Below are 16,287 nucleotides of genomic sequence, written 5' to 3' on the forward strand. Positions count from 1 at the left end.
TAGTACCCGCCAGCGGGATTCGAACACCGGTGCATCGCTCAACACGAATGCACCGGACGTCTTATCCGTTAGGCCACGACGACTTATTATTTGGCCTGGTTTACAATAAACTGTTTTTTTTTTTGCAGTTGGATGGCTAGTACGGGCAGACGACGAGCAACACGATGCGAGAGAAGGGGACAACGTCACCATGCAATGTCGGTTTTCATTGGAGCCCCTCGCCGGAGAACCCCTCACCTACTACTGGGTGCGGAGCACTGCCAGCGGACACGAAAACGTTGCGATAGGCAATATTCCCCTCGAAACGAACTACCAGTAAGTTATTCTTTATCTTTATCGTTGCAACTGGCGGCCCGCTCCGGCTCCGCTCGGGTCTTTAACAAAAATTTCAACGATATATGACGTTGTTTTATGTTTTTAAATAAAAGAACACTTATTACGGCATAACTATAATAGTCAGACATATCCTGTCGCGACACTTTTTGTAAATGATAATGTGTTCTACAAAGTCCTAGTACATTATTTTATTCTATCGTCAATAGTTTTCGCAGGGCGCGCGATGTAAAGAATATTTTAGGTAATTTTTTTACACCTTGGGTCACATTACGAGTATTAGAGTTTTAGTAAGGATCCCTAACTTTTTCAAAAAAGATTATTATAGCCTATGTCACTCCGAAATAGTGAAGCTTCCGAACAGTGAAAGAGTTTTTCAAATCCGTTCAGTAGTTTCGGAGCCTATTCAATACAAACAAACAAATGAGTCGACTATTATCAAAGCCGGCAATCTGACTTTTGGACAATGATTGGTAAATCAGAAAAACGAATTATTGACTTTGTATTCCATTGGCAGTCACAAAACTCTTCGGAACGACATCTTAGATAAATAACAGGTTAACTATTAACCTTTATTTAATGCAGGTTTTGAACCGTATTCTTTGAAGGAGACGATTATATTCAAATCAATCTGTATTGACATATCAATAAAATATTTTTGTCCAAATGCACAGATTGCCACCTTTGATAATAGACGACTCAAATCTTTCCTCCTTATTATATTAGTATAGAAGTATAGATAATAAAATACGTCCATTTCATGCGTGTTAAATACGTATTTAAAAAGTATTTAAAATTGATTTTATTGAATGCGACTTTTCGTTGTTTAATAACAATGGATTTACCGCGAATATTTTCATTTACTATAAGTAAATCGATGAAAAGTCTTTTGCTTCTAAATCATTGGTCAATTTTAAATACATAAATCGTATTTCCATAAAATTTCAGATTCTACAAACTATATTCCTTGCCAATCCAATGTCATCACTGCCTCGAAACAAAGTTAGTACTGCGTCTTGAATGTGAAATTGAAAATGCACAGTAAATTCTCACGATGTGAACAATAACCGGCACCAAGGGAAAGCAGAATGAACAACCAGCAAGTTTTTCATTAAAAAAATCATTAAAAATATAGATATATAGTTAACCGACGCCAACTGTGAGCACCCGTGAACACACTGGTTTTACTGGTGGTAGGACCTCTTGTGACTCCGCACGGGTGGGTACCACCACCCTGCCTATTTCTGCCGTGAAGAAGTAATGCGTTTCGGTTTGAAGGGTAGGGCAGCCGTTATAACTATACTCGAGACCTTAGAACTTATATCTCAAGATGGGTGGCGCATTTACGTTGTAGATGTCTGTGGGCTCCAGTAACCACTTAACACCAGGTGGGCTGTGAGCTCGTCCACCCATATAAGCAATAAAAAAAAACACTAAGTTACATACCAATGACTCAGGAGAAAATTAAAAACTGTTGTAGTTTCGAACCTAAGACCGATAGAAACTTAGAAGTGTCATCAATAATTCATTTATAAGAGCGCCTTTTTACTGTTCATAACTGTTTGCACAGATTAAAGGCCTTATCGGTTGATTTTTAATGCATTTTATATGCAAGCATTGTGAAATGAGGAATAGGGATGAAGATTTTTTGCCTAACTAAGACGAGCTCTCGGCTCACCTGATGTTAAGTGGTTACGAAAAACCATAGATATCAACAACGTTAATACCGCCATCCACCTTGTGATACTATGTCTCGGTTTTAATAGTACAACGGCTTCCCAGCTTTAAATGTGTTTCGTAAAATATATTTGGAGATTATATTTTTACTGGTGGTAGGGCCTCTTGTGAGTCCGCGCGGGTAGGTACCACCACCCTGCCTATATCTGCCGTGAAGCAGTAATGTGTTTCGGCTTAAAGGGTGGGGCAGCCGTTGTAACTATACTTGAGACCTTAGAACTTATATCTCAAGGTGGGTGGCGCATTTACGTTGTAGATGTCTATGGGCTCCAGTAAACCTTTAACACCAGGTGGGCTGTGAGCTGGTCTACACACCTCAGCAATAAAAATAAAAAATTAAAAAGGCGAAGGCAGGCTACTGGAACAAAAACCAAATAATTTGCTTAAAAGAAACCAATTATTCACTGAGCCAACAATAATGGTCGGTTAAAACGAAATCCCCGCGGGCACGTGTTCACGACCGAACTCTTAAAGTTCGTTTATAAACCGCGTTAAATCGTTTGATAACACCTGAAAACCGGTATTAGCTTATCCGGAACGATTTTTGGTTTAACGCAAACATCCTTAACATCGGTTAATACGAAAATTTATTTAACAAAGTTTTCAGTTCCCTGCTTCCGTCGAAACAAAGTAACATTGAATTCGGTAATGAAATCATAAGTAAATGTATTCTTTGTGTTGTTGGTAATTTTGTGGAGTGCGAACGCGTATCTCTCGACCATTTTCTGGATTTTGGTCGGTATAAACGAGAAAAACCCATTAATTTGTCAGATATTCCGCGTTCGTATTCTGAGAGTTTCAAAGTGTCAATGTGTCGTGTTTTTATTGGAAAATATTATCTGGAAACAACAAACGGAAAGAAAATTATAAGCTTCGCACACGCCTTCCGAGAACCGAAATAAATCATGACTAAGCATTCTAACAACAATAAAATATGTTTTATATTTAGGTTGCTTTTAGTTTGGAATGAGCTACACCGACGTCTTCGTGTTGTGAATTGGTTTGAGTAGCCCATAGACATCACCACATGAATGCCGCCACTCAACTTGCAATATGAGGTTCAGGTCTCGATTGTGCTTGTACATATAATGGCAATCTTCAAACCAGTAAAAATGACTGCTTCGCGTTAAAAATAAACAGCTTTGTGGTACTTACCCGTGCTTCAGTATGTATGTATGTATGTATGTAACTACAAATGTATATCCATAGGCGTGTAATAAATTATTTAACTAACAGTTATTTTTGACTATTTTTCATTGAAGAACAAATTTATACGGGTATATGATGTGAAAAGTGATAGAAGATATATCGAAATTGATTATGATAAAATTTTAGAGCTCTTCAATAACTTACATTGTATAGGTCTCCACCCCACTTCCTCTTTTCGTCAAATTTGCTTGATTATTACATTACTATTTATAAATTAGTTACTATTTATAAGTATTGTAATTTCATTGATAAGTGGGCCCACTGAGTTTCTCGCCGGATCGTCTCAGTGGGTCGCGTTTCCGATCCGGTGGTAGATTCTGCGAAGCACTGCTCTTGCTAGGGTCAGTGTTAGCATCACTCTGGTTTGAGCCCCGTGAGCTCACCTTTTTTTTTTAACGCTGGGTAATCCATAAAGTAGTTAAGGTTACGCTGAAATAGCCTCTCAAGCTTATCAGCTTAGGTAGGAAAAAAAAATTGATCATTTTTACAGCGAATTTTGACATAAACACTAAACGTTTATGTTATATTATACACCACTTAAAGTTTAGGGTTAATCTCACTTCGACCATTAAACAATTTGAAATATTCTTAAAAATACATAAGTAAGTAATATTTTAACAAAATGAACGTTTAAAAGATACATAATCGAATACAGATAAATTAAATTAACAATAGAACACGCGAGGGACTGAACGAAACGAATGTAGGTAAACTTTACTTTCGCTGACATATCTGTTGAGATTAGTTTTGTTTCAGGATAACATACGCGCCGACGGAGGGTCGCTTCGACTTATTGGTATCGAATGTATCGTACGAGCGAGATAATGGGCGCTTCGAGTGCAGAGTGAAGGCGGGCGGGTCCGGCCGGACTCTGCATTCTCAGGGACATGCCCTCACTGTACTCATACAGCCCCGACCTCCTACCTTGACGCCGGGCACGCACACGCAGTCACAAGAGGGCCGAGAACTCAATCTTGCCTGTTCCAGCTCAGGAGGATCTCCCGAACCCACTATCAAGTAAGTAGACCGATTAAATTTCACATTACTAACAAAACTGTGAGAGCAAATCGAACGCAACATTCACATCGAACAAATTACGGGCCACAAAGCACAACTTAGGTAAACAAATACATATAACAATAGCGGAATTCCTGAAACCCATATTCAGAATCAGTTCTGAACACATATTACCGAGTACTGTCGCATGCCACTTTCTCATATAATTTTAATAATCAATCCACAATACAAATATAATTCGGCATTCGGATTTTCGGATAGTTATAATACAGAAGTATAATCGAAAATAATAATTATTATTTTTGCTGCATATTTTTGAATATCAAATGAATATTACGGGAAATAGGACAGTAATGTACCCGTAATTGCGAGATAAAACGCTTTGTCTTTTCTCAATTTTTGTAGCACGTGGTATTTTACCTTTTAAAATTCGTTTAAAAGAATAATTATACAGCGTTTTATCCATGGTCGTTCTACAGAACTGTAATTACCAAGCTTCGGTCAGGACATTAGGAACAACGCACAGGGAAGATAAAAAGCTGATAAACGTGGTGATAAATTTCAGGTCGGCACTGACTCGTATTCAATTAGAGTAGGACGGAAACGAAAGGATACGATACCCGGCGGAGGAAGCCCGCTGAAATGACCGCACATTATATTCGGTACAAGCTATGAAATATGGGCGGAGGGATCTTAACGATTATTACGTTTCTCAGAACAGATTCATTCAACTAAAACGAATCACGAAACTTGTACCGGTTTGATTGATATGTCCCTTATTGCGGTTTAATTACAGTTTTAAATTTTGTATTTCAAACTGAATCTGAATGGAAAATGGAGAACAATTCCCTAAAATAATTAAGCCCTGATTAAGGTTCTTTACTCTGAATACAAAGAGTACATGTCTCTCCAAAGAAACATTCTCGCTCCAATACTTGTTCTTTTACGTCAGCGTTAAAAAACTGGAAATGGGTCGATGGTACCGTCACAGCCTTCCGTGGCATGGTTTGCATAAAAAGGTCGGCATCACTCCTGGTGAAAATGAAAATGAGGTGTGCGAACACACTGCAAAATGTACTCCGTATACGTTCGTGCGGGGAACTGACCCGGATCCATGAAGTATCATACGTTACCATACGAATCAGACGGGAGCTCGTTTCTGAATTAAAAAATTTGGTCGGCCTGTTTTGGGACCTTTAAAGGACGGCTTTTATAAAGTACTCATTGACTTAATAAAACGACACAGAGGAAATTGATAGGGTACACAGGCAGATAATAACATACTTTGCCTTTAAAATTGTCGTTTTTTTTTAACTTGGCCAATTCTCCTTAATGGACGCCAAAATATCAAAATTTTAAAATTTGAAAATTGTTTTATATAAATTGAACCCATGTCATTATATAGAAAGGATAACAAGCAATAATTTTTTGTTCGTTTTTGTTGCCAAATTACGCCATTTTATTGCCAGTTTGGGACATAATTATTTTTGATTTTCGTGGAATCACACATTTGTTCCTAATGGAAGTACGTTGGATTAAATGTGGTGAAAACAACCATTAGGCAGATACTGTCATTTGCAATTACAAAATTAATAATTGGAAATTGATGATTAGAAATACGTCAATCCCTATTTTGAATTAAAATTAACGCGAAAAATCGATTTGTTTTCTAAGACACATAACCTTCGTATTCTGAAAGTTTATTGCACTGTGTCATTGTTTTCGTTTTATCGGGAATAAATATCTTAAAGCACCGGTTTCTAATTTAAATAATCGTATTCAAATGGATTGTAATTATCCAGAACACAATTAATCGGAAATTAGGTGATTAACTCTCAACTCCGAGTACGAACTAGTTCCTACGTTTTAATCTAGTAATTACTAAAGCTAAAGACGAATGTGATTTTAAGGAACAGATAAATTTTTAAATTGACTCACAACTCTCAAGTAATTCATACGTAAAGGAAGGCCGCGATCATCCTTTTGAAGATATTTGATTATTATACACTAAAAAATTAATGGATTGACATATCGTGTTCTCGCATTAAAACTGTATAATCTCAAAACTTACTAATTTTACAGGAGAGTGTTTTATATTATATTTTTAATATTAATCATCTTTGCAACATTAATTTTTTACTTTTTACCAGTTATATTATCTGTCTTTTAAAGTAAGATAGAATTATGTATTAATTTTGTTAATGGTAGTCATAATATAGATAATCTAAAAAAAAAACTAAAACTTATGACAGTATTTATGAGAAAAATACCAAATGATTCCGCATATTAACTCAATTTCGAATATTTTTGGAAATTGTACACTTTTAATGCGAAAAGAGATATAACGTAATTTGTCTAGTCAGGAGCAATCCATGTCGGTACCTATTATATTCAACACAATGTGTTTATGACATTGGCGAACGCAGCAAAAGTTGTCTGGCCCTGAAAAACTATCCTGAAATCTGTTCACAGCTCCATCTACTGCTTCCAATTGCGGATCTAAGCCACTCTCTAGTCAGGGTGAAAAAAAAAAAAAATTTTGTTTTTCCTTTGATGTGTCCCCCGTCGGTCTTTTATTTATCGATTGAGGCACTACGAAGTCTGCCGGGTCAGCTAGTAAATTAATAAAATATAGAAGTAGAAAATATAATAAAAATAAAAACGATACACAAAAAAATTAGGTAATCGCTTTTTTCAATAATCTGGTTCTGACTTGTTACCCTGTAGAACTGAATAATTTGGCCATTAATCAAAATCGTCAAATTACTGCTAATAATACTTCATACCTTAAATCCACTTTCGCAGTATCCTATTTATCAATCTCAATCCGTAATTCTCAAGGCCCTTATTTCCCCCTACCTTTTCGCTGGTAGCCAAGCGGTTATTTCAGCTACGCCGTAACTAGTGGGTTGGCTCACAGGGGCTCAACCTGAGAAAATGTGCTAACACTGGCCCTAGCAATAGCAGTGCTTCGGATCTACCCCCAAATCGGAAACGCGACTCACTGAGAAGATCCGGCGAGAAACTCAGTTGGTAAACCTCATCTGTGAGCTTAATATCAAATGCACGACTCCAGCTTTTGGAATAGCAGAGCGAGCGTACATTTTTTATTATTATTTAATATTCTAATAACTTAGGACGTTAAAGCTGTGTTCATCCCAATATGTAAATTTAGGGAGCCGCTGAAATCAAAAGTGCCAGACTTGGGTAAAAAGAAGTAAACAAGTATGTAACAAGTTATGGTTTTCAATACATAATTAGTCGAAAATGAATGTTTTCAAAGATTCGATAACGCTCGTGCGCCCCGTTCAATAAGCCTACATAATATTAAGCATTTTTCGTAAAAAGTCCGTAATAATTGCTGAACGAGGTACAAAAAAAAGCTTTTAAAAAATATTTTATAACTAATTGTTTTCTTCAAAACTGAACGTTCCACATTCGATTAAGGCGAAGTGTCGCTGCTGCTCATCAGGGAAAGTGGATTTTTTCTTTCCATATTTCTATAGACTTTAGTTTTCAATTTTCCATTATTTCCATAAAGAAGTTATGCCGTTCACACGTGTCGATTATGTTCAAAGTAGCTCTCTACTTCCAATATATTTTTCTTACTTCACTCCATTTCCAGATCACGATTTAAGAGTCCAATTCTCAGGTTTTAAGTTTTCCTTAAATTCATGAGCTCTGTTCTGTAAAAAATAAAAGGCAAAAATACATTATACGTTAACAGTATTTAAATTTGTTAATTTTTAGTACGTACCTAGATTGCGACTAACAAAAACTTTTGAGAGTATTTTAATTATGAACAGAATGGGATTTTAATTACGAACATAACGACACGGGTCGCGGACTTCCACTATCATTTTATATACATATGTTAGTACCGCAGTCAACTGCATACGCTCATGTAAACTCAGTTCCCAACAATGTTGAGCTCAAGCCTTTTTGTGAACAACATACTGAATTATCCATTCAAAGTATACGCGTGTTGACCACAGCACCCGCTCGGCAAACTTGCTTCTGCGGTTGTTATAATGTATGCAAAGGATTTACATCCTTTTTGCTCAAAATTTTTGCGATGGTATTCTATTTCGCCGACAAATATTTATATTCATGCGATCGTGTCTGGCTTTTTCTTACCATTTTACTATCTAAATTAGATATACGGGCTGTACAAACATATATTTTTTTCGTTTTTTGAGAATGCAAATGCTCCATTTTTCTTACTCAGAACTTTCTAGTACAATATATTTCACCACTTATTTATTCAGGAACCAAGTAACAATGTTATAAGGTGTAGAATATTAATTAAGTTTTCAGTTAAATACGACAAGAGATATTCAGTAAACATTATCCTGATGCGCAGGAAAATATATTATTATACATAGAAAAGTTGGAATTGTGTGGCTCTTGTCAACTGCTCAGAACTTTACCAGTTTGGCAGTTCGAAATGTACAACCACCAAACATTTTATTTCGGTGCTAATTAAGAAATCCAACGTAAAATTAGGTTCTCAAAAATAAAATTCCGGAAGGAATATTTTACACAATTCAACTGGCAACAAAAATTTCCATGAAAATAAATTTACTTTATAATATTTTAACAGTTTGTGATACACCCCATATAATGTTCTGTAGCCAGAAACGTTTCTTATGGTATTATTTGATTAAAATTACTTTACTGTATTAATAAAGAATAAAATGATGAGTGTTTTCGTCGTTTTTCGCGAGTCGCAAATATCATTCATCAATTTAACTTTTTTTTTATTGCTTAGATGGGTGCACGAGCTCACAGCCCACCTGGTTGTTAAGTGCTAACTAGAGGCCATAGACATCTACAACCTTGAGATATAAGTTCTAAGGTCTCAGTATAATTACAATGGCTACCCCACCCTTCAAACCGAAACGCATTACTGCTTCACGGCAGAAATAGGCAGGGCGGTGGTACCTACCCGCGCGGACTTACGAGAGGTCCTACCACCAGTAAATTAATTATGAACAGTAATTAACTATGAATCAATTATCCTCCTTCTTGCGTCGACAATCCTCAATGCTGAGGATCGTGGCTTCCCTTAACAACTTACTCCTGGACGCCAGCCCTGCCTGTCCTCGGCCGCGCGAATGGCCTCGTGGACTGAGGTGTTGAGAGTGGAGCGTATCTGGTCCCCGACCACCGCATTGGATTTCTGTCTCTAGGCCTTCTTCCACAATTTAATTATAATGCATCAAAAGTCGTTTTACGTGAACGGAATAAAAGTAAATTTAATAAAATAAAATTATTCTAATTAATGCTTACATTATGTGCGTATCTTGTTTAAATATCTTTCCAGTGCCGTTTCACCATGCTTATGTCCTTATGGCTTTTGTAATGATTTATAATGATTCAATAGAAAATCTATATATTGCGAAGTCTGAAGTTGAAAATAAAATCACTACATAGTATAAAACAAAGAGTCGCTTTCTCTGTCCCTATATCTGTCTGTCCCTATGTATGCTTTAATCTTTAAAACTACGCAACGGATTTTGATGCGGTTTTTTTTAATAGATAGAGTGATTGAAGAGGAAGGTTTATATGTATAATAACATCCATTAAATAGTGGAGAAATTAATAATAAATTACAGTTTCCGAAGCGAAGCGAGGGCGGGTCGCTAGTTTTACTATAAAATAAAAACTATACTTGTCATTTTGACCGCCGCATTTTCTCTAACAATCGAAACAAACTATGTACTTGTTGATGTTCAGTTGTAATATTCGGTGTGACCCTTTTCAAGGGACCCTTGTCTTACATTCACATTACGTATATTTTGTAGCCAACTGACACAAAAATAATACAATAAATAATATGAATTGTGATCACACCCGCGAAATGCTGCAGAACATAAGCGCTATATCGTATACGTTTATTAACTATTTGTAGGGCTTTCGGGTGCCATAGGACCCGTGGAATGGCATTACCGTTGGACTCAGTGAGGCATAAGGGTGAAATGTGCTTCGCTTTCCGAATTGATATATAGTTTATGTGTGTGCCATTGTAATTGATAGCTGCGAGAAACAGATTGTATTCATGCGGACATTGCGGTAATTTTCCAAACCTTTGCAAGGTTGGAAGGTAAAGCCAAATTGGCCTCTAAAATGTTGGGAGTCCTCAACAGAGCGAAGCGGTATTTCACGCCTGGACAGAGACTTGCGCTTTACAAAGCGCATGTCTGACCTCGCGTGGAGTACTGCTCTCACCTCTGGGCCGGGGCTCCCAAATACCAGCTACTTCCATTTGACTCCATACAGAAGCGGGCTGTTCGGATGGTCGATAGTCCTGCTCTCGCGGATCGCTTGGAACCTCTGGGTCTGCGAAGGGACTTCGGTTCCCTCTGTATTTTGTACCGCATGTTCCATGGGGAGCGCTCTGAGGAATTGTTCGAGATGATACCAACGTCTCGTTTTTACCATCGCACCGCCCGCCACCGGAGTAGAGTTCATCCATACTACCTGGAGCCACTGCGGTCATCCACAGTGCGTTTCCAGAGGTCTTTTTTGCCACGTACCATCCGGCTATGGAATGAGCTCCCCTCCACGGTGTTTCCCGAGCGCTATGACATGTCCTTCTTCAAACGAGGCTTGTGGAGAGTATTAAGCGGTAGGCAGCGGCTTGGCTCTGCCCCTGGCATTGCTGACGTCCATGAGCGACGGTGACCATTTACCATCAGGTGGGCCGTAAGCTCGTGTGTCTACAAAGGCAATAAAAAAAAAAAAGGCAATGGGATATAATCTTATGTTTAGCGTCAGTTTTCATTATTTTAAATTTTAAATATATTTAACAAACCAGTAAATGAAACCTCCGACAGTAATTGATCACCATTGCTTATGAACATTGATAATGCCAAAAGGCTGTCAGTGCATTGTCTTCACATTTTAAAATATTCCACCATGGACTCGGGGAACCTTTCGTCTTTTACTAATAAATAAATAAACAAATATGAATAATGTTTTAATGAAATGTGCTAATATTCTTAATTTCAAATAAAATTCTTCAGTAATGACTGAATTTCTTAGTTTGGCTTTGGCTGAGGCTTTGAACGAATTTATAATTTTCAAAACGTTAAGTGGCTTCAAATTATTAAGTATCTAAAACACGATAGGGTGCATTATACACGAACTTAACTGCTGTGAAACACACAATTCCGTTAATAAATAAGAAAATCAACAAAGATATTTACACGCTCCAAAGTGTAACGCAGGACTTTACGGAATGTGGAACCTGGGAATGTGGAAGTACCTTCCCCTTTAAATTTTAAATTCCATTATGAGAAAGGTCTAACACAAATACGCAAGGTTTTGTTAAACCTATCTTAACGTCTAAGTGAAAACACACAAAGAGAATTAAACCACCGTGCCATAGTGATGTCTGGTTTTCTGAACGTCATATGGGCCAATCAAAGAAGCGTCAAAAATCAAAATCATCAATGACTGCATTCCTTTATACCAGCGATTTTGATTTGAGATGTATGTATTTTCTTGGCTTTTTGCGAGTTGTGGACCCAATTAAAACTTCTTCTGCGGTTTAATCTCGTACTTTAGTGTCATTATATTATTTTAGACATTTCTATTACTACAGTTTTCGTGGTTCACGGACGACGGCCGACAGTCGTCGAAAATATGACAACATAAAATGCGAGATTAAGCCGTAATAGTACTTATAATCGTAGTTTTGAATAAACATTATTTTTGTTTTATCAGTTTGTACTGCCTTTTAAGATTATGAATTCTTAGCAATTCAGGTTTCTAATTTCGTATTCAAGTCTTTTGAGAATTATTCAAAAGAAGCATTCATGTTGTAGTAACATAAAAATTGTTTAATAAAACAGGTGGTACCGAGACGGTTCAATCTATCCGATGGAGGCGATGATGACGCATGCGAAGACCAGAGCCGAGGCAACAGTTGCAACCCTCAGCCTCAACACTACAAAGGAAGATGATGGCGCTATTTTCCGCTGCGTGATCTGGAATCGTGCTATGCCCGAGGGAGAACAGCTGGATGCCAGCGTCGAGCTCAGTGTCAATTGTAAGTTAACATTCACAGTTCAGTTGTTTTTTAAACGGCAATTTTATTTACCGCGGTTCGAATACGTATTTCACTTTTTTTTTAGTATCCTACCTATGCTGATAGACACAGCCCACCGAGCTTCTCGCCGGATCTTCTCAGTGGGTCGCGTTTCCGATCCGGTAGTAGATTCTGCGAAGCACTGCCCTTGCTAGGGCCAATGTTAGCATCACTCCGGTTTGAGCCCCGTGAGCTCACACTACATGCTAGGGCGAAGCTGAAATAGCCTCTCAAGGCTATCAGCATATATAGAATAAAAAAAAAGTGAATATATTTGTTAATGTCAATATTACATACATATAAACCTTAAAATCTGGCCTCGAAAAATTTATAAAATACGTTTTATTTATCATTTGATGTTTATCGAAATATCATAGATATCATGTAGCTTGTATCTAACAAATATTTCAATCTGAAAGGAAACTACTGCCATATATGTAATGGTGGATTTTTGCCCGAAGCACTTTTTCTCATATCCAACAGTCACATATCGGATGTGACAGATACATCCATGAGTAAAATGTACACCGTAAGAATAGATAGACGGTTCCTGCGATTCGGATTTCTCTTAAAAATATTTTATTATAACCGCGCCTATACAAAAATAACTTCTTCAGACTGCTTGCGGTTTATAGGCTATCTGTAATAAATTTTACGGTTTTGTTTTTGTTTGCCAATAGCAATCGTATTCTGTTTATGTAATAAATAGTGGCCACGAAACTTTCGTCTGACTTTTTTTTTTGCTTTTTGTCTGTAATCTCGAGGGTCTATGCTTGCTTCACCGGACGTGTAGTTCACGGGGTGCAGCCTGGAGATTTTACTAGCACTAGCCCTATCAAGAACAGTGCTACGTTGAATCTACCACCGGTCCGGAATCGCTGGCTCTGCTTAATGATTGGGAGGCATTCAGGGTGCTTAGTGCGAGCTTTTGAATGTTCTCGATAGCGTAAAAGTTCACTCAGATTTGTATGGAGTTGGAACGTTTGCCTACGTTTGCCGCTAAGGGCGCTGTTCCAACTGCATACAAATTTTAGTTAACTTTCACGCTAACGAGCACGTTAAAAAGTCACACTCCACACACAAAATGAATTAAAACAACGTACGTACTCAACAAATGTTCACGATTGACTTCCACGGTGAAGGAATAACACCGTGCAATAAAAATCAAACCCGCAAAATTATAATTTGCGTAATTACTGGTGGTAGGAGCTCTTGTGAGTCCGCACGGGTAGGTACCACCGCCCCGCCTATTTCTGCCGTGAAGCAGTAATGCGTTTCGGTTTGAAGGGTGGGGGGCAGCCGTTGTGACTATACTGAGACCTTAGAACTATATCTCAAGGTGTGTGGCGCATTTACGTTGTAGATGTCTATGGGCTCCAGTAACCACTTAACACCAGGTGGGCTGTGAGCTCGTCCACACATCTAAGCAATAAAAAAAAAAAAAACGAAACATAACCAATAAAATAATTCTTTGGTATTTTTTATATAGAGTTTATTCATTTCATTCATTCGTGTTTAGTGTTAATTTACCGTGAATGCCGCCGTTCAACTTCTGTTATGGAGCCAAAGTCTCAATTGTATTTTATTAGCGACTGTCCAATCATTTAGTCGGTTGAGTTTTTATGATACGATCATAGGCTTGACTGTGAAAGTCGGTTGTGAACACGTGCTCTCTCCGAATACAAGTTGCAGATTTTTTAAAAAATCGTTTCCGTATAAGCGCGTCACTAGATGCGAGTACACATTTTACAACGGAAGTATAGACGTAGATAAAACATAGCAACACTTACTTTCGTTGTTTTATGCAAGCACACGGTTTTGAGATCAATCTTGTGTTTACCGATTCCCCACTATAATGGAACAGTGCATTCTCGGCTTAAGACTTTCTTTATCATTATGTATATATCATAGCGTCCAAACGTCTAACACTATGCGTCCTCTGTTAGAATTAATTTTAAAATTTATTTAAAACAAGTTCTACAATTCTACTTCAGTGTTCACTACCTTTTAAACCTTCTCTGGACTTCCACAAATAATTCAAGACCAAAATTAGCCAAATCGGTCCAGCCGTTCTCGAGTTTTAGCGAGACTAACGAACAGCAATTCATTTTTATATATATAGAAGAAGAAGATAGAAGATAGATAATCAGGAATAATAATAATACATTAAAAACGGTGTAAGTACCTAGTTTTTATAGATTTTTTCATTAAAGGCAATGTAACACAAATAAAAGATCACCTCTTACGCGGTATCCTATGATTGTAAGGAACGGAAACAGCGTTGATATACGCTGTTTTGCTTTAGATCGCGGTTTCACAAAATATTATCGACTTCCAAAAACATCAAAAAGTTTTGGTTGGCTTAATAGATGAATATTGTTTTCCGTTGCCGTCGGGGCAGTTGCTTATTGCTGTTTAGGCTTCGAAAATGGTCCCCGAATGCTTTGTATATACCGGATATTTAAAATAATGCAAATGAAGAAAAGTTGCCTACAGTATTATGCGGGTAATTTGAGTAAAACGAAAACACACAAAACTTTGCATACATCCTTTCATTCTACGGTACTTGAGTTGGATACAAAAGTATTTTACTGTTTTTATATTATTCACTTATAAATTTGGATGTTTAATTTCAAAGTGCTCAATGCTCCAGTGTTTTTGTTCGAAGTGTAAATAGTAATACTATAATTTAAGCAACATGCTTTTAATTAAAATATGAAACTAAGCATTAATAGTACTTTCCAAGAACCTACTGGTCCTTCCAAAAGATTCCTAACATCGTGAAAAAGAGCAACCTATTGATTCTGGTCTTGCGGGGCATTCCAGAAATGGCTGACATTCTAGAGCTTTCGTTCTTCGCCTCTAAGGCTCTGTCGGGCGTCCTTTGGAATACGAACATTGGAGCACCCAAAATTATAACATCAACTTTACTACGAAAATATATACACATGTATTAAAACGAATATATATATTGAATTGAATAATAAATTTGAAATCTTTTTGTTTTTTAAATTACTTGTAAATTTGTTGTCATAATAAGAAAAGTAAAAAATATAATATTGTCTCAAATGAATCAAAATTATCCGAACAATCCAGATTACGACTATAACTTTCGTTAAGTATCAACATTAGTCGCAACAAGACGACCTTTGAAACGACCACAATCCCTAATAACAATACATCCTTTGATCCTTTAATTTACCTTCATCTGAATGTATCTACTAATAAACACGGTCTAAGAGAACAGATACCGAAATCAAATCGACCAATAAAAGTAAAACAGTATTTATTCACTAAATGAACTTATGGTTTTCAAAACTTCACTCAAACTCAAAGCACAATGAAATATTTTTGAAGTTATACTTCTTTAGGCGCGTTATGAAAAATTTATGAGAGTGAAATTTTACAATGCGCGCTCACCGTGACACAAAATTAACAGAATGAAGTTGCCCACTAAATCGCTCATTACAATACGACCGACGTAACTTGGCGAGTCTGAATATAGCCGCAGGTGAACATTCGCGCATGTACACTCGTAAAAAAAATGTGTTATTAGCATTCATTTTTTAGTAATATAAATGACAACATTATTATTTAATATAATTCATACTAAATATTATTAAATTATTAACGTTAAATATTTATTATTAATTATTTAATATTTAAAAAAAAAAGAACTTTAATAAAAATAAAGTATAACTTCTTACGCGCGTACATAAGTACACGCATCCTTTCTTTTTCTTTAATAAAGTGGAGCGCAATGAAACCGCACTTCATTTTTAATTTCGAACCTTTTAATGCCATAAGACTATAACCAGACTATTGTAGATGACGCACGAAGCCGTAAACCAAATTCTTACGGTATCTACCGCAAACGAATCAAATAATATAGTATA

General features: G+C 36.8%; 1 protein-coding gene across 1 annotated transcript in view; it reads left to right on the forward strand.

Moving 5' to 3' along the window:
* Nucleotides 1–16,287, forward strand: part of LOC101743174 (hemicentin-1) — a 97,128-nt gene that overhangs the window by 61,713 nt on the left and 19,128 nt on the right. Inside the window, exons 2-4 of the mRNA XM_012690683.4 lie at nt 129–315; nt 4,036–4,296; nt 12,156–12,352. Coding sequence (XP_012546137.1) covers nt 129–315; nt 4,036–4,296; nt 12,156–12,352 — 645 coding nt within the window. The remainder of the gene's footprint in view (nt 1–128; nt 316–4,035; nt 4,297–12,155; nt 12,353–16,287) is intronic.

The sequence above is a fragment of the Bombyx mori genome, chromosome 12 (genome assembly GCF_030269925.1).
Source record: "Bombyx mori chromosome 12, ASM3026992v2".
Lineage (NCBI taxonomy): Eukaryota > Metazoa > Arthropoda > Insecta > Lepidoptera > Bombycidae > Bombyx > Bombyx mori.